General features: G+C 43.9%; 1 protein-coding gene across 5 annotated transcripts in view; it reads right to left on the minus strand.

The window, feature by feature from the left end:
- LOC100983469 (carboxyl-terminal PDZ ligand of neuronal nitric oxide synthase protein) overlaps window positions 1-19,726 on the minus strand; it is a 312,534-nt gene that overhangs the window by 214,836 nt on the left and 77,972 nt on the right. For 3 of the 5 annotated variants that reach the window (XM_003824560.5, XM_008978235.4, XM_063598776.1), the window contains exon 2: window positions 17,043-17,114. The exons of the other annotated variants lie outside the window; for them this stretch is intronic. In XM_003824560.5, the coding sequence (XP_003824608.4) occupies window positions 17,043-17,114 (72 nt within the window). The remainder of the gene's footprint in view (window positions 1-17,042; window positions 17,115-19,726) is intronic. 5 annotated transcript variants of the gene reach the window in all.

Below are 19,726 nucleotides of genomic sequence, written 5' to 3' on the forward strand. Positions count from 1 at the left end.
AGGGGTGGGGATGGCTGAGACAAAGATTAGACAATGCAACTTTAGCAGGAGTGAAGACCAGTACAGAAGCAAAGCACAGGAAGAAGCCAGCCACTGAGGCAGGAAGAGATGGCTGAGAACTGGACCAAAGTGGAAGCAGTTGAGGCAGGGAGACATATGATCTAGGAGATGCAGGCAGAATACAAGACCATGATGAGCAGCCCCATGACACCAGGGTTACATAACCCTTTCCAATAACAGCAAGGGGAGAGAAAGTCATGTGCCATTCCTTATAAAGCAGGAAATTAAAGCAGAAAGAACAAACGACCTGAATTCTAGCCAGAACTGCTGCCCTGTGGGATCCAGAGCAAGCCACAACCTTTTCATGCCTCAGGTTCCTTCCCAGAAAAGGAGCATGAGGATCTTGATCTCTGCACCCTCCCGCTCCATCCCTCTGGGTAAAAGCCTTGAGTCACACTTGGAGTATTTGCAGCAACAATGCTGAGTGTGCTGGGATCCAAGTACAGTGACCAACAGCCCCTGTGTCTTCCCCAGCATGTTGGCATCCCAGAGGCCCTGGACCCCACCCCAAATCCAAAAGCATGAACCCCAAGCCTCCCTGCAGGATGAGCTCCACCCATTTAGCTGCCTGTCTCTTCTGTTCCTTGGTTTCTTTTCTTTTTTTTTTTTTTCTTGACGGAGTTTCACTCTTTGTTGCCCAGGTTAGAGTGCAATGGCACAATCTCAGCTCACTGCAACCTCCGCCTCCCTGGTTCAAGCGATTCTCCTGCCTCAGCCTCTTGAGTGTGGGACTACAGGTGCACACCACCATATCCGGCTAATTTTCGTATTTTTAGTTTTTGTATTTTTAGTCGAGACAGGGTTTCTCCATGTTGGTCAGGCTGTCTCGAACTTCTGACCTCAAGTGATTTACATGCCTCAGCCTCCCAAGGTGCTGGGATTACAGGCGTGAGCCACCGCGCCTGGCCTGTTCCTTGGTTTCTTAGCACTTCTCCTTTCTTTTCTTTTCCTACTGGCCCATTCTAATTTCCTCCTCTTCTTCCCTCTCCTTGTTTTTAAACTAACCTATTCCTGCTCCCCTATATCTCTTAACTTCAGTACAACTTTTCTTGATAGATATGTATTGAGCAAGTAGCTAATGAAAGAAGCCATGTGGCTTACTAGTTGAGAGCCTGGATTCAGAAGGCCCAGGTGGACCCCCAGCTCTGCTGCTTGCTACCTGGGTAGCCTTAGGCAAGTTACTCAGCCTAGATCTCAGTTACCTTATCTGTAAAATGGGGCTAATAACAGTACCTCCCTCCAAGGGCTTTTGTGAGGATCAACCAAGATGAATACATGTATAGTGCTTAGAATAGAACTGGCATGTAGTGAGCACTCAAGAATATCAATTATTACTACCCCAGGCACTGAGCTGTATCCTTTGGGGGACACATGTGACCAACACAAGGTCACTGCTCTCAGGTAGTGACTCTGTTGAATAAGAATAAACAACAATCATAAAAACAATTATGACATAAAGTGAGCTAAAATACCTGAAGAGAAATACAGAGAGGGTGTCTGAATTCAAAGGGGTGCACTATAGGTGAGAGGAATCAGGGAAGATTTCGTAGCAAAGGTTTTCATTTGAAATGGGCTTTGAAGAACTGAGACCATACAGGCAGGAAAGGGAGGGAGGAAATTCCAGAGAAAGTGAAAAACATAAAGGCAGAATGGCCAAGTGAATGGGAAGATTGTAAGAAATTCAGTGTGGCCAGAGAACTGGGTTTCTGCATGGCAATCATAGGAAATGAGTTGGACAGGCACAGTGAAGCCAGACTGGGAGGCCCCTGACCGCCCGCTGAGATTCCATATTTCATTCACAGGCAATGAGGAGCCACTGAAAGTTTTTGAATAGAGACATGATGGACCTCATGCTTTAGGAGCTGGTTCAAAGTGGCATGCTGGGTGGACAAGAGGAGCCCTCCAGCTCTACCAATGCACAGTCTCCTCTGTGAGGACAGATGGACACATGCCATGTGCATACAGTAGTACTGCATGCACACTGAGGAGAAACGCCTCTCCAGAGACAAGGGTACTGGATTCTTAAAGCAGCTGTCTGAGTGCCCAGCTAAGCAACTAAATGCAGGGGTGTGTGGGAATGCATTTCTTAAGTGAAAATCACAAATCAATATGATCTCTTTCAATAAACAATTCAGCTACTGACTCCTCATCAGCCACCCCCGGCAGGGTGCAGTTGTTAAATTTAAAGGCAGCCAAACTCTTACTTCAATTAAGTGTCATCCCTACTAAATGAAGACCAGATGTGCAAGCCAACAAAGAAATCTAATCAAGTTGGAAGAAAGGATTTCTGTAAAAGAGAAAACCAGGGGAAGGTGTGGGATTGGTCAGAAAACAGCAGATGCTGAAGAGAAAAGTCAAGCCAGGGCTCCAGATCAAATAGGGTCATTTGGCAAGGAAAGGCAGAGAGCTGCTGCAAAGCCCATGCACGGAGGGCGCTCATCTGGAAATGGAACTGTTAGGCAGTTAGAATCCCATCAATCTTTCAGAAATCCCCGCCAAGGGTGCAAGACTCTTTATTTTAACCTCAAAGTCCAATGCTTAGAAGATTTCCCAGCATGGCTCTCTGAGGGAGACGGAATCCTTGGATGTCTCCTCATGCCAGGCAGAGCCAACCCAACCCAAAGCTGGCCTGGTTTGGGTATTCAGGCCTGAACCAAGCCAGACTTCACTTCAATCCCTCACCACCTCAGCCCCTTAGGCCTCTTATTTAATAAGGAGCAGTGACTTACTATATTATCGAAATAACTTTTTGAGGCTTGAAGCCTCTCTTCTATGTACTATCTTTACCAGGACCTCATCTTAGTTTTTCAAAGGAGAAAGAAAGGGAGGAAGGAAAGAGGAAGGGAAGGAGGAAGAAAGAAAGAGAGCAAGGGAAAGAGAGGAAGAAAAGGGGAGAAGGAAAGAGAAACACACCCCCCTGCCCACAAGCCTCAGCACAATGACAGCTTGTGCATCAATTGCGCATGGATTTCTAGGCCTTTGCCCTTCCAAGTGAGCAGGCAACCCTTGCCAGGGACCCTACTGCCACATTCTCCCTCTGAGCAGCCTGACCCTGTTTATCAACTGTTTCCACAGCTGTAGCAGCTGATGTCACAAAGCCTGGCTGAGGACCAAAGAGAAACAGGTTCGTTTGGAAGTTCGTATCTGAGCAGACTGGCTCAACCAGAAGTCCAGAAAAGTGTGGACCAGCTTCAACAGGACAGCACTAACACAGACTACTGCAATCTCTGCACAGAGAGGCCTAAAGGAGAGGTCATAGCAGTACTCTGCAGGTAACACTCCATTTCCAACGAGCAGAGAATCCCAAAGGAGGTGATTTAGGGATGATCTCCATCAGCCCTAGAGAGGGATCGTCGTGGTCAGGAGATCCAGTTTTAGAGCCCGAATCCTGGCCATTCATTGCCTATGTGACCAGGTTACTGAGTCTCCTCTTCATAAAGTAATTATGAGGATTCAGTGAGTTGCTACAGGCAAAACGCTTAGAACAGCGCCTGTTATATAACAACTAACATCAATGTAGACTTGCTATTTTCACTGGTATTTTTTTTTTTTTTTTTTGACTAGCCACTTAAATTCTGATGTGTCTCATGTTTGGTTATTAGTGTCACCTAAAAGAAATAAAACCAGTTCCTTGTTGCTTTTTTCCATGAAATGGCTTTTAGATTCATACCTCTGAAAAACTGCAACAAGTCAAATTTTAAAATATTAACAAGTAACATATGCCCGGAGCAATTCAAACTGTCTCCCTTCCCAGCTCTCCTGGATCAGGATAAACAAAGACCCACTTGGGTCCACAAGTCACAAAATGAAGCCGCAGAGGATGGGATGATTGTCAACAACACCCAATATGAATGAGGACTATGTCTTAGCGGCTCGGGAGAGACCCCCTCAGATAGCAGGGCTGCCCCAAGGACGGCCTGAGCCTGATGAAGGGAAAGGAAAGGGGCAACTGACCTCCACAGGGAAATGGGCTGCACAGGCACCTCCCTCAGCCCCACAACCACCCTGGCACCAGGGCCAGGCGATTATGTTGAGGAAGTCCTGACCAAGCAAGGAGTCAAACCGGGGACTCCCCGGTCCAGAGCCCAGCTCTCTCCACTGTGGCCTCTAGAGGGGAGGACCCTGCCTTATCCTGGGCTCAGGCAGCTGAGGAGAGAGGCTGAGTAAAAAGGAAAAGACCATGAATGACTGTTCACTGTAGGAGAAAGGCTAGATGTACACTCCACCTATTTAATAAGCCCTCAGGTGATGAGAGGATTAACAGCTGCAAAGAATGCCAAATCCTCTCAGGATGGTTAGTGGTTAAGGAGACAGGTAAATTGCTAATATTACATGAACAAGGGTGATTCCAACTGGTTAGAAAGCAGGGTGAGCTCGTTGTGGAGAAGCGATTTGTCATTTCTACCATAAACCTTCGTGCGGTTAAATGCCTCTCCAGGGAGGCAGAGACTTAGTGCAGCAGGAGGAGAGAGTAAGGAACAGCAGCTGCCCCATTATTTTTTACATTCATTAAATGCAAAAGGGCTGGGTGGTGAACAGAATACCCAGAGGCAGCAGGGCTCTGCTCAGTAGTTTTCAACCTGGACCTGATGGATTCACCAGATTCAGCCACAGGGCACCCGCATTAGTAGGCGAGGAGCTTCCAGCCAGCAAAGGATCCTGACCAAAAGGGCTTGAGTTGCCAATTCTAGCTGCCTTCTGGGCCCAGTCACCATGCAACAAGGATGTGGAGAGGAGGTACAGGTGTCCACTGGGTATATACTATGGGCCAGGCACAGTGCTAAGGACGTGACACCCATTATTGCATTTACTTCTAACAGGGTTGACATTGTCCATTTTACAAAAGAATTGACAGTTGAGTAATTCACCCCTTTGCTGTCAAGATGAGTGTCAGAGTCCCTGCCTTCAAAAAGACAAATACACTGTGATGCATGCAGAAACAAAGGTCTCTCTAGAGTATAATGGTAACACAAAAGAAGAGAAAACTACTCTGCCAACATCAGGGAAAGCTTCTAGAAGGGATGAAAGCTCAAATAGGCTCTGGAAGATAAGCAGAAGTTGGGCTGAGGTTTGAAGAGACAGGCTTCAGCCGCAATGGGAAGGGAGTGCTTCCCAGGTAGAAGGAAGAGCAGGAATAGAAGTGGCCTCAATAGGACATACTCAGGGCACAAGGCACAGCGGACCTATAATATGCTGCTGTGGCCTCAGGTGCCAGGCAGAATGCCATGTGCCTTGCTCTGAGTTCAGACTCCAGCCTGGAATCACCACATGGTTTTAAGCAGGACAATGCCTACAGAATCATCCTTATACAGATGAGCCAGGCAGCAGTGTGGAGGATGGTGGGAGGGCACAGCCAAAGGCATGGTGGCAGTCTGGAGGGCACTGCAGCTGTCTATGAAACACAACAGTCTGGGGCTGCACTGGTAGGAAGGAATAGGGAGAGACACGATTGAAAAATATTTAAGAGGCACATCTGTAAGGGTGACCTAAGCCAGGGGTAGTGACAGAGAAGAAAGATGACCCTGAGGTTTCCAGCTTACATTCTTGAGTGGTCAAGATGTCTTTCCAAGAGATAAGGAAATATGAAAAACAAGTGCATGTTCTTTTTCAGGGCAAAAAGGAGAGACTGCAGAAATGATAACTTCAGTTTTTTGATATATTGAATTTAAGGTGCCTTTGGGATATCCAAATGGGAGTGTCACACAGAATATACAAGTCTCAACCTCCAAAAAGAGTTTCATAAAATCAAATAATGGCCTTATTTACATCTAGTGACATACACTGCCTGGCAGTGTTCCCAGACTAGAGAAAGGCACAATCAGGGACACAGACAATGCTGCCTGGACTGACATTTGGTTAAACAGGGACAGTCGGCATGTTCTTGTAGGATCTCTGAGCCAGACGTAAGCAGACTGGAGTCTTGCCTTGGTTCCATACCACAACCATACCACGTTCAAGCTTAGAAGTGAATCCTATATTCCCCACTTACCACCTCTGCGAACTATGGCAAGTTATTTAACCTCTTGGTACCTCAGTTTCCTCATCTGGACAATGGGATAATTATTACACCTACACCACACAGAGTTGTTATAAGGATGAAGTAACAAATCTTGTTAAGTGCTTTGCATGGAGCCTGACACAGTAACAGCACATAGTGCAGTCTGTACTCAATTCTGGTTAATGTTGATAAGAACAACAATGTAATTAGTTTGAGGAAGTCTTTTTTTTTTTTTTTGACAGAGTTTCGCTCTTGTTACCTAGGCTGGAGTGCAATGGTGCAATCTTGGCTCACCGCAACCCCTGCCTCCTGGGTTCAAGCAATTCTCCTGCCTCAGCCTCCTGAGTAGCTGGGATTACAGGCATGCGGCAACATGCCCAGCTAATTTTGTATTTTTAGTAGAGACAGGGTTTCTCCATGTTGGTCAGGCTGGTCTTGAACTCCCAACCTCAGGTGATCTGTTCGCCTTGGCCTCCCAAAGTGCTGGGATTACAGGTGTGAGCCACCACACTGGGCAAGGGAGTCATTTTCTTTATGTGACCCTTACCTGTAAAATAAGGATAACGCCTGCTTTTTATGGGATTATTGAAGACTAACATTAGATGACAGTGGATATGAAAATTCACTTAAACAACTAGAAAGTGCTTCATAACTGAGAAATCAGGGCCTTTCAGCAGGAATCAAAGAGGTTTGCCCTCCCAGCAGATCCGATCGTCAGTGTGTGCTGCCATGGCTTTCCATCCTTGTCCTATAATATGCTGCTTTTGGCTCCAAGAGGAAACTTGCCACACACCAGACCCTGTGTCATGTGCTGAAGTACCAAAAGGTCACAGAAGGGAATACTATTCAGCCATAAAAAGGAATAAACTTTTGATACATGCCACAGCATGGATGTACCTTAGAAACATTATGCTTAGTGAAATAAGCCAGACACACAAGGACAAATATATGAGATTTCACTTATATGAGGTTTCTAGGCTAGGCAAATTCATAGAGATGGAACAGAGGTTACCAAGGGCTAGGGGAAAACAGAGCTATTGTTTAATGGGTACAGAGTTCATCTTAGGAAGGATGAAAAACATTGGGGTATACATAGTGGTGATGGATACAAAGTATTGTGAATGTATTTAATGCCACTGAGTTGTACACTTACAAGTGATTAAAATGATAATTATGTTGTGTGTGTGCATATACATATGTGTGCCATAGAAGTCATCCAAACAAAGAGTAGATGCTCAATGCAACCTGTTGCCAACACCAAGAACATGAACCAAAGGGTCCCTAAAGGGTGGTTAGTGTAGTAGCGAGGAACTGACATTCTGCATATTGTCCTATTACAATGGATAAACACTGTTGGCTTCAGAGGACTCCCAAACATGAGGTGTGTCAGTGCAAGAAACTGTGGACTGAGCTGGGCAATATCAAATCCTCCCGTGGAAACTCAATAACATCATTTCTTACTCTTGAGCATAAATGACTGTAATAAAGCAAAGCACCTTATTTAAAAGATAGCATCTGTTTTGCTTTGACAACAACTCCTGGCTCTTACTAACTCTTCTCTGCTGACAGATAATGCATTCAGCAGTTCTGCCCCAGTTTAAAAATCATTCCCAAATCACTTCACTTCCAGAGCAGAACCAAACTCCTCCTACTGAGTGACTTTTCAGTCTGGTGCAGATTCAGGAAAAGATAAATGTATTTTCCATTATGTATTCAGTAGGTACTTAGCAAACCAGATTCTCCTGAGGTGTGAGTCCTGGGAATAAAATCCTAGAAATAATCTACCACTCCCTCAAGCTCCCAAGTCTCTATTCACACTAGCCTTCTTGCCATTTCTTGAACCTGCAAAGCCCATTCCTGCCCCCCAGGAATGGTGACCTGGGGCACTTGCTGACCTCTGTCTGGAACATTTCCTCCAGATACCCACACGGCTCACTCCTCTTTCCATTCACATCTCTAGAGACTCAAGCGTCATCAGAACCCAGAAGCCTTCCGCAACAGTCTGTGCAAAAGAGCACCCACCCCTGTAAACTCCATGCAGACAGGGACTTTGTTTTGTAGACTGCTGTATCCCCAGAGCCTCAAAAAGTATTGGCTCAAAAAGGGAAGTCAATTTATTTTTTCAAATGAGTGGGGAAAAAAATTAGGTCCTGCTGTCTAGGCACTGCTCTTTATATTGATGAGAATACCTTGCCCCCTAAGAAAGCATTGATTTGTTTCCTTTGACTGAGAAGAAGACAGTTCTAACCATTCCATCACACGCTGCTCAATCCCTATCAAGTGTTTTCTAAAATTTAATAAAGTCTGGGCCTCTTTTAAAGAAAAAAAAATTGGCAAAAACCCAGTGTTTAAATGAATAAATAATATGTGGTATAGCCATGCTATGGAATGTTACTCAGTAATAAAAAGAAATGAAGTACTGATACATGCCCCAATATGGATGAACCTTGAAAACATTACGCTAAATGAAAGAAGCCAAATACCAAAGGCCACATATTGTATGATGCCATTTAAAATGTCCAAAACAGGCAAATCCATAGAGACAGAATGTGGATTAGTAGTAGTCTGGGGCTAGGGGTGTTGGGGAATCAGGGATGATGGATTAGAGGTATAGAGTTTCTTTTTGGGGTTCACACCCCAAAAATGTTTGAAAATTGATTGTGGTGATGGTTATACAACATTAAGAATATACTAAAACTCACTGAATTGTATATTTAAATGGGCGAGTTATATGGTATGCGAATTATACCTCAAAAAGCTGTTACCCAAAGAAGCGTTCCAAATGATGTCTGTTACATCATTTAAATATGTAAAGCATAAAACTAGATATAAATTACTTACAGGGTTTACACAAATTTATAAATTAAACACAAATTATGTAACCAAAACAAATTAAGAATGTTAAAGTCAGAGAATACTTTGTCTTCGTAACTGAAATGATATCACTGCTCACAACAGGACTATACAGTGACTACCTGCCCCCAGTTCTCTTGGGTTTGGCAGAGGAATACACAGGGTGATACTCAGAAATTTGACAGCCAGGATGGTACAGTCCCAACAAATCAGAAAAGACATTGAGAGTTATCAGGACAAACACTAGCCATCAGCAACTCCAGAGGCTGCCTCAGGAACTATGGCTACATATCAGCCCCGCCTTCAGTACCATGCACCACGCACTAACTCCATTTTTCTGCTACTTTCGTCTCTCTATTCCAACGACCGCAAAAATCTTGATTCATAACTCATGACTGTGCAAAGTGCAGTCATGTGTCCTTCACCTTATTAGAATTCATTATATATAAAATTTTCTGTTATTTTTCTTCAGGGCATAACCCTTACAGAAGAACTATTTGATGGCAACACACGTAGAAACAAGTAGACAAACACAGCTGTGAATGATAAACTCGAATGACAGTGCTCAGGCAGACAATGGCCCTTCCAACAGTCCAGAACAGGCTTATTTTATCTTGTTGTCATTAGGATCAAATGAAAAACAAAATCTTAAAATTCTTATGGAGAACTCTCAGACACTTGAACATACATTCCTAAATTCCAAGAGAGCCACAGAATCCATTCTGAGAAACACTGATGTACTGACTGGTTAAAAATAATAATTGCCCTAGAGGCAACTGAATTCATGTATTTAATAATAATAGCTAACATTTAGCAGGTGCTTATGCGTGCTTGGCAGCCAACATATATGGTTTTCTGACCCCAAAGCCCTGCTCCAATGCACAGTAATTAGAAAGGAATAACCAGCCTGGGCAACATAGGGAGACCCCATCTCTACAAATAATTTAAAAAATTAGCCAGGTGTGGTGGCACATGCCTGTAGTCCCAGCTACTAGGAGGGCCACCTGAACCTGGGACATTGAGGCTGTACTGATCCATGATCATGCCACCACACTCCAACATGGGTGACAGAGCAAGAGCCCATCTCAGGAAAAAAAAAAAAGAAAGGAGGCAAAGAACTATTATTTATGGTTCATAATCCACATGCTAGGCACTTCACTCAGTATGCTGCATGCATTCATGTATAACTGTAAAATACATGTGCCAAGAGGATATTATCCCAATTTTCCTGATGATTAAAGAACAACTGATAGATTAAGAAATGTGTTCAGTCATTTAGCTAGTAAACAGAAGAAACAGGATTTGAATTTAGTTCTTCCTGATCCCAATACTGGAGTACCCCAGTAGGGGGTGGAATCTCTCCAATCCCTGCTATGAGCCTAACACTCTAATCCCATTATGGTAGACAGACTCAAAGCCCCCCAAAGAGGTCCATGACCTAATCCCCAAAACCTATGAATGTGTTACCTTACATGACAAAGGGCACTTTGCAGGTGTGACCAAATTAAGGACCTTGAGAAGGGGAGATTATCCTGGATTACTGGGGAAGGAAGAATGAGGAGGGACCAATCTAATAACGAGGGACCTTATAACCAAAGGCGATGGAGGTGCAGGAGAGTCAGAGTCAGAGAAAGAGATGTGAAGACAGAAAGCAGGGGCCATAATTCAGGGACATAATTGCCAGCACTAAGGATGGAAAGGGGCCATGAGCCAAGGAATCTAGGGAGCCTCTGGAAGCTGGAAAAGCCAAGGAACAGATTCTCCTCTAGAACCTCCAGAAGGAACGCAGCCCTGCCAACTCCTTGATTTTAGCCCCATTTTGGACTCTGACCTCCAGAACTGTAAGTTTGTGTTAAGCCGCTAGGTTTGTATTATTAAATAATTTGTTACAGCAGCATAGGACATTAATAGAGCCATACTAACACAGTGAAACAGAGGTTTGTGTGACAACTTCAGCTGTTCTGAGGTAGGCTTGCCAACTCTGAACTTAGGATGAAAAGGAGAACAATGACAAAGGAGTAAATGGTGCTGAGGGGGGCCACTTAGGGAGAAAGGTATAAAAAGGGATAAAGCGACTCCTGGACAAAGCCTCCCAGAGGAGGTGAAATATGGATTTCAGGGCTGAATGCATGAGACCACGTGCCGAAGCGTACTGCTGGTGGGTAAGGAAACACAAGTGCAGACAGGCGGCACTCACAACTCCAGTCGCTGCCTCCATAAAGCCACCTGTCCACCAGTCCCTGGATGTTCTCCTAAGAGCATTTCAGTTACATTCTCCCAAGAGAGCATCCAAGGCCATTTTATATTTTTCTGTTTTTGTTTTTCTTGAGAGAATTTCTGGAAGAGTTGGCAATTCTGGAAGAGGGCTACAGGGAGAGGAGGGCTTGGCCATTTTCTGGTCACCGGTGCATTCTGTTCAAGGCCAAGACCAACACCACTCCAGAGTGCCACACTTGAGAAACCAAGTCACTGTTAAATAGGAAACTCTGACTCCACACTGGACCATTTAGAAGACCATTTGCAGTGGGGCCAAGTTTTTGCCCAGCCTACAGCCAGAGGAGCCACCACAGGAGACCAGATACCCCTGAGTGTCATCTGGCTACAGCGCATATCCCTCCCAGGTTTGGTCTGTATTGGCCGCCAGAGGCTGCACCACGTTTCGACTGCAGGGATCTATCCCCTGGTTTAAGAGCAAGAAATCAAGTCTCCAGCCACACGGACAGCACTGAAAGCCCCCAGCTCCCACAGCAACAGTGGGTTCCAAAGGTGAAGGGGTCAGGAGCCACCCAGTGACATGCTGGAGCTGGGCACTGCAGCCCAGCTCTCTCCACACCAGTATCCTTAAAAAAGCTATAGAACCCGTCAAGTCTGACTTGAGTGCAGCTGTCTTCCTTCCCCAGAACCCCCTTGGTGGAGCCTCCCCAGATTTCATGGGTTTAAGCTCAGGTGGTTATTAAGTAAGATTAATTTTCTCAGTCACTCAACAAATGTTTACTGAGCACAGATGGGCACCATGCCAAACATTGGGAATACAGTTGCTCTCAGTGCTACAAAAAAGAGGGGTGTGGTGCCACAGAACATGAGAGGACAAGATGACCTAGGTAGGAAAGGCCTCCCCAAGGAAGGGATGTTTGCACTGAAACCTGAAAAAAAGGCGCTAGCTATTAAAAGGGGCTAGATGAGGCAGCTCAGTATCTCTCAGGGTATTTATCTGCATTTATGAAATGCTTTGAAACCCAGAGGAAGGCATAAAAATGATACCAATGAATATAAATAGCACTTTATGGTTTATAAAATGTTTTTCCATGCTTCATCCCAGATTCAACAATAGCACTAGAGAGACAGAACAAGAAATTTCATGCTCTGCCTTTTATAAATGAGGAAACTGAGATTAACAGCAGTTACATGCCTCACCAAGGTTATGAAGTCAAGGAGAAGACTCAAGTCTGGCTCTCATTATTCCTCATTGAGAGCTCTTTTCACTACATAGTACTGCCTTCCCAGGAAAGCTAAAAAGTTAAATGACAGATTGGTGTCCATATTTACTAATGCAAATCATACCAAACATCTGGCTGCTGGACTCACCTATTCACACAGTTGGACTGACAGTGCAATGCCAGCAACCTGGTTTCAGCATTACCAGCCACGCTGCACCTTCAACCAGCAACCTCCAAGCAAGCGGCGCCAGTGTCAGACCAATCCCCAGCTCAAGGAGAACTTCCCTGAAAACTTTGTGAATTGTTCTAAGTTATACAGCTAAAAGAAAATAAAAATATGTTTCAATTTAAAAAGGAGCCATGTTCCCTCTTCTCTCACTTTCCCCTTCCTTTTCCAGCTGGCAACTTCTCAGACCTTTGGATCCTTGGTAAACAAAGAGCGAGCAGGACAACCATCCTGTAGTTCTGGGGACTGTCCCTTAAGCTTCCTTCTTGTCTGGGTCATTGTAGAGATCAGAGAGTAATATATGGAAAAACCTAATACCAAGGAGTTGGCACAGAGAGGGGGAAGTACCAGATCTGGAATCAGAGGCCTGCAGTTTGGTCTTGGTTCTAACACTTAGCTTCTACTCTCTGGTAAACAATAAACAAGGAAGATATGATAGTAATGCAAAATGATAGTCATTATGGAAAACAGTATGGAGGTTCTTCAAAAAAATTAAAAACGGGACTACCATACCCAGCGATCACATTTCTGGGTATATATCCCAAAAATTTCTAAGCAAGATCTCAAAAAGATATTTACATACCTATGTTCATTGCAGCACTATTCACAACAGCCAAGACGTAGAAGCAACCAAAATGTTCATAGTTAAATGAATGGATTGTTTTAATGTGGTATATACACACTATGGAATATTACGCAGCCTTAAAAAGGAAGGAAATCCTGTCACATACTGCAACATGGATGAACCTTGATGACATTATGCTAAGCGAAATAAGCCAGTCAAAAAAGGACAAATACTATATGATTTCATTCATATGAAGTAGTCAAAATCACAGAAACAGAGAGTAGAAAGGTAGTTCCCAAGGGCTGGCAAGAGGGGGAAGGGGAATTGTGTTTAATGGGTATAGAGTGCCCATTTTGCAAGATGAAAAAGTTCTAGAGATCTGTGACACAACAGTGTGAATATACTTAACACTGCTGAACTTCACACTTAAAAATAGTTAAATTTAATGTTACACATTTACCACCATAAAAAATACTGAAAGCACATTAAAAAGGAAAAAAAGCAAAATACGCTCAAGACAGATAACATAAATTCAGAAAGACCATCAAGAGGGTGAGAGACCAAATGAGAAATAGAGAGAGGGAAGAGGAAAGCACCAGTGAAAAACAAAGTCCAGATATTTAGCTCAGAGTCCTCTCTGGGGTAAGGAATAGGAGTGCACACACCAGCTAGAGCCCCAGCTCAAAGAATGAATGGGGCACATCACACAGATCCCTTCACTCTGAATGCTTCTCTCTCTGGGAAACAGATGATCTTCACTGCCCATCAACTGTCCCTTTAGTGCTCTAGACAGGATCAGGGAGGTTGACATCTCACACACATGTGATCCTTATCATAACTGCTGTTTTCCAAGGTCTACCCACTGCTCCAGCCAAGCTGTAAGGCCTGTGTCTTCTGAACCCATCAGAACACCCAGCAACCAAAAGCCTGCCCAATGTTAGCCTGGCACCGTTCTACATAAAAGGACAAAGTCAAGAATAGTCCTTTACACAGAAATCCCATGCCCTAGTTCTTGACAGCTGTAATTACAGCCAACACAGCTTTTAAAAGGGAAAGAAGAAAAGAAAATAGCAGCCTGGACCTAGCAGTGAATTGAGGGGTTTAGGGTAAAACACATACCACGGCACTTGCTATTAATGGTGGCCAGTCTAAACAAGAGACTGGACAGCCAGACCAAACAGCTTTCTGGCCAATTAATTGCTCCCTCTAATTTAATGAGCTGCTCATTAAGCACTGGAAGCAGCACATAGGAAGGGAGCCACAGGAAGAGGCACATGTGCCATAAGGGCTGGCAGATGATGAGGGAAAAGGAGACTGGGGTCACATTCCAACCCCAGATGCCTCCAGATCCCACAACCAGCCAGCCCCATACCATGCCTCGGCCTTCCCTTGCTTCCAGGTGATGTTTTCCTGTACCTCTGTTTGTTCCATGAAGTTGTATCTCTGCCACTGGCTCTCTTACTGGGGAGGTCCCATGTCCCAGTTCTTTGGTTCCTCAGCTGGGGTAATGACTCATATTAGGGTCACAAAGAGCCTTCAGCAGGATTACAAATGGGCCAGCACAGTCCTGAATATGAATCCCAACTCTTCCTACTAACAGCAACTTGACCTAGAATTATTGAATCCACCCAAGGTTCTATTTCCTCATCTATAAAATGTAATAATAACATCTTCATCTAGAGTAGTTGTAAATAATAAATAAAATAATAAAATATTATTTCAATATTAAAAAGCCTAACAAAGCACCTGGCACATAAGTAGCTATTCCTAATAGTAGCTACTATTAACAGAGATATCACTTTCATAATGATAGTGGTATTACTGACAACATATTCCCTATCTCTTCATCAAAAGTGAATTAAAAAGGGACTTTTTTTGGTTGAAACCCCAAGGACAGGCCAGCTGCAGGTCCAGTCCTTATCACAGCAGCAACCACAACTGTGGTGAAAGTAGCAGCCCATCCTAACAACTGTAACACCTCTAGATGTTCCCCAGCCGAGGCCTCTGTGCTTTCTATCTGAGCTAGAAGGTGAAAGAAAAGAAGAGGCCTGGAAACACTCGAAAGTTGCATGTTCTCATGAGACTGAGAGAAGAAATGCATTCAGGCCACATGCCTGCCCCTTCCCAGACCTGCGAGACCCCTCACCCTACCCCTCTGAGCCTCAGTTTAATCTAGAAAATGAGGGTAACTGGTTCCCCACATCACAGCCTGCTGTGAATGTTGAATGAAACAACTCAAGTGAAAGTGCTTTGAAGCTACTTCTTACTGTGTCCATGAAAAACAGTACTGTTGTATTTAATAGCAGTCTCAATAAATTTAATTTAACAATAAAAAATGCTGAAATACTGGGAAGATCAAGGCAATGAAAAGATTTTATTAGGCTGATGAACTGCTCAGAGAAACAGCCCCAAGCATGCAAATTTTCTTCCCAACGTTGCTGTCATTGAACTCAAGTTTCTGTTGACCAGAGGAAGGATTGGCTGAAAGTAAAATTAACAAAGCAAAATGAAGCTACAGCATCACCTACATGTTTTTCCATTTAGGTGAGTAGATTATTCTACAGAACAATTATTCTAAAGAACAAACCAGGCTGCATCCAGGGATGACCAATCATGCCATCTCTAATGCCAATTATCTCTTTAAAAAAACACTTAAAATCCATTTCACCAATCCCAAACCTACCTTTGAAATGCACAAGTACAAGGTAATTTATTCTGTTCCAGTGCAGAGCACATGGACAAATTCCTTCACAGCTATCAGAAGAGAATTTGATTCTTGTTCAGTCTCAGCTTCATGTACCACAGAGTCAGAAAGCAACAAGTTCACAGACTGAACCATGTATACCAACGAGAATGTATACTGAACTTTCCGAAAGTAGACAAAATGGCAGAAGAAAATGCACTTACACTCCCAGAGCCTACAGCATCCAACCAATAAAATTTTGTTAAAATCTCACATTTACTCTTAAAAGTCCAAGTAAATCTTATATTCTATACCTCTCTCTCTCTCTCTATATATATATATATATATGTATATATGTATGTATATAGGCTCTATATAGATATATGAGCTCTCTCTATATATAAGCTCTCTCTCTCTCTCTCTATATATATATATACATACATATATATATATATATATATATATATATATGTATAAAGGCTTCACACTGTGTATGGACTCAATCCCAAACTCCTTCAGACTGAAGTTCAAACCATTTTGTTAACTAGCTCAACCCTCCCCATATAACACATCGCTTACCCACCCTCGAATGCCCTAATCAAGCCAATTTCTTTGTCCTGCCTTATCCAGGCAACAGTTCGTCACTATACTATATCTTTGCTAATGTTATTTTTCCTATTTAGAGTACTTATTCCACTCCCATTCTATTCAAGAGCCACCGTTTCTAATAAAAGCTTCCATTATAAACATTATACAGGCTCATGCCTATAATCCTAACACTTTGGGAGGCCAAGGTGGGTGGATTGCCTGAGTTCTGCAGTTCGAGACCAGCCTGGGCAACACGGTGAAACCCCATCTTTTTGAGTCAATTACCAGATCATTACTAAACCTTTTCCCTAAAATCTTTGAATAAAAAAGAGACATCAGTCCCTGGCCAGTCACCACACATCATCAAGGTAACATGTATCTCAGTTTGAGGAGCTACAGGTCACAAGAGAGGGAAGATGGTACCACTCCAGCCATCACATCCATTTTAACATTGGCCTTTCATCAAGATCAAATGTTCAATTCAGAACAGCTACCTAGAGGGTACAGAGAGGAGGAGTTTGGGTTTGCAAGGGGTGTAGCCATCCATTTTGGCCCCTCCAGCCCTACCTAGAAGGGCCAGCAGCTAAGGCACTTGACTCCCCGCTCCACACAGTCCACCTCTGGCCACTCACCCGTATCCGGCGCATGGCAGCCACGATCTCCACCCTGCTGTTGGGCCTTGGCACGTCCAGGCTTCCTACGTACTGTGGGGGAGAAGCAAACACTCATTGAGAGGAGGGGTAGCAAGTGTCCCTAATCCCAGAAAGTTCCAAAGGGTAAAGGACTAGCTCATCTGCCCATTTTACAGATGAAGAAATTAAGAGCCAGCAGGGTGTTTTGTTTTGAGTCTGTTTCTAACTTTATAAAAAGCAAGTTAACCAGAAATTACTGCTTCCTTTTTTCATCTTGCTCTTAACCAGAGATCTGGTAGAGCACTGTGTCTAACCAAGCAGCCTTTCAAGCCAGAAAGCCTTGAGTGTGAAGACTCTTCCACCACTACTTTATGGCAAGGCAATTCACTTTTTTTGTCTCAATTTCCTCAACTGTAAAATTGGCTCTCAGTAAAGATCAAACAGAATAAAATGTCCTACACAAAAGTGATTGGCAAATATTAGTGCTCTCAAAAAAAAAAAAAAAAGAATATATACCTTTTTTAACTAATGGAATTTCACTGATTGAGCCCTAGATTTTTTAGATACCTGACACATTTGATTAAGTTCCCGACTAGAGGAAAGAAATGAATTAATTTATTTAAAATTTTTTGAAGACGAATGCTTAATATGAGTACTTTCTTACTGTAAGCTATTCAAATAATGCAGAAATATGCAGCACAAAAGAATAAAGTCCCCACTGTAACAGTTGATGTACATCTCTCTTTGTGTACTGATGGGTATATATTCACAGACAGGAGGGAATTTGTTTTATGTAAAGGTTCATATTACTCACATTGTTCTGCAACTTGGTTTTTTGACTTTAAATACAACTAGGGCATCTCTCTATGCCAATGAATACAGGACTACTACATTACATATAATGGCTCCCCTACTGATGGACATGCTATGACACTACTACAAATTATACTTTTCATCTAGCCAAGTTTGAGCCCATCCAAGTAGCTCTAGAAGTAAGATTGCTGGATTCCTAGAAGTAAGATTGCTGGATCAAAAGTATAATCTTGGCTGCGCACTGTGGCTCATGCCTGTAATTCTGGTTCTTTGGGAGGCTGAGGCAAGGAGACCACTTGAGGTCAGGAGTTCGAGACCAGCCTGGCCAACATGATGAAACCTCATCTCTATTAAAAACACAAAAATTAGCTGGGTGTGGTGGCACAGGCCTGTAATTCCAGCTACTCGGGAGGCTGAGGCACGAGAATTGCTTGAACCCAGGAGGCGGAGGTTGCACTGAGCTGAGATCGTGCCATGGCACTCTAGCCCAGGTGATGGACTGAGGCTCTGTTTCAAAAAGTAAAAATTAAAAAGGTATAATCTCTAGATATCATTGCTTATAAGAATGAAACAAGAAAATAGGACAACCCAACACTGATTCATTGATTAAGCATCTATGACATGAGCGCCTTCATATACACCATCCCATTACACACTGATTCATTGGGACTTGCCTTTCCTTATTATACATAAATTACATAAAACAGCCCAAGGGATATACTAGAAATTAAGAGCCCAGAATAACTTAAAAGTCTACCCAAGCAAAGATTCCATTAAGAGTGAAGATAAGACTGCGACATCTGTGCGGGAAAGGGATGTCCTGTAGTTACGGGAAAAGCAAGTTTTTCCCGAAATTTGGAGCTGAGGCCTGACCCCAGTGAGGAGGGTTTCAAAAACTAAATACCACAAAGGGATTTCCCCTAGTATTGATCAACAGTTTGTGCTAATACACTGAAGAACACAGCTGGCAAGCAGTGAGCACATTGCAGTTTGGCCCCAAGGGGACAGCCCCACCACGGCCCATGGGGAGCAACACAGCTATTGAAGAACCTTGCAACTTGCTGAGGTAAACAAAACCACTTAGATCTGATAGCGTGGCCAGATTTAACTGTGGTTACATTTTTCCTTCTGAGCTCTGCTGAGGCGGTGCAGTCTGTCAACAAGACAGCGACCCAAAGCTAGGGATGACGTAAGGCCCAGATTCGTGATTGCCCAACTTCACAGGCCCTCCAGCTGGGGGCAGTTTCCATGCCCCCTCTCCTTGACACTGCACAGCTGATGGCTCCTGCCCTGAATGCCGTGCAGTCAGGAACACACAGGCCTTGAGGGGCTCATGTTCCCTCAGCCATCACATGAGAGCTAGGGCCACAGGACCGAGAAAGGTCACCCATCACAGGGAGCCTGGGGGACTGTATGGTCCTCCCACTGGATCCCTGCAGACCAGGAAAGTGGCTGCTGCCCAGTGAGACCCACCATTGGGCCTGAACACAAATACCCAGATGGGACCCATCCCTATCCTGCTACCATGACCCTGGCCCATTTCTACCTCTTCTGGAAGAGGCACTGCTGGACTGAGAAAGCCAAAGGAAACATAGGATGCAGGGAGGACAGGTGGAGAGAAGAGGCAGCTTCGAGTTTTGGACAAGGCTTCCTAACAAGGGGCTCACATTAAGACATCTACCATCTTCACCCCACAAGTAACTCCTTCACTACATCAGCCACTACCCCAGCTGGTATGTGTGCATACATGTACCACACACCTTCACACACAGTCATGGTGTGCATGTACATGCACACCTCACATGCCACACACTTGCCTCACCCCACACCCCTACTAACACATCACACTCACACCACACACTCACTTGCTC

This window comes from Pan paniscus, chromosome 1, assembly GCF_029289425.2.
Source record: "Pan paniscus chromosome 1, NHGRI_mPanPan1-v2.0_pri, whole genome shotgun sequence".
Lineage (NCBI taxonomy): Eukaryota > Metazoa > Chordata > Mammalia > Primates > Hominidae > Pan > Pan paniscus.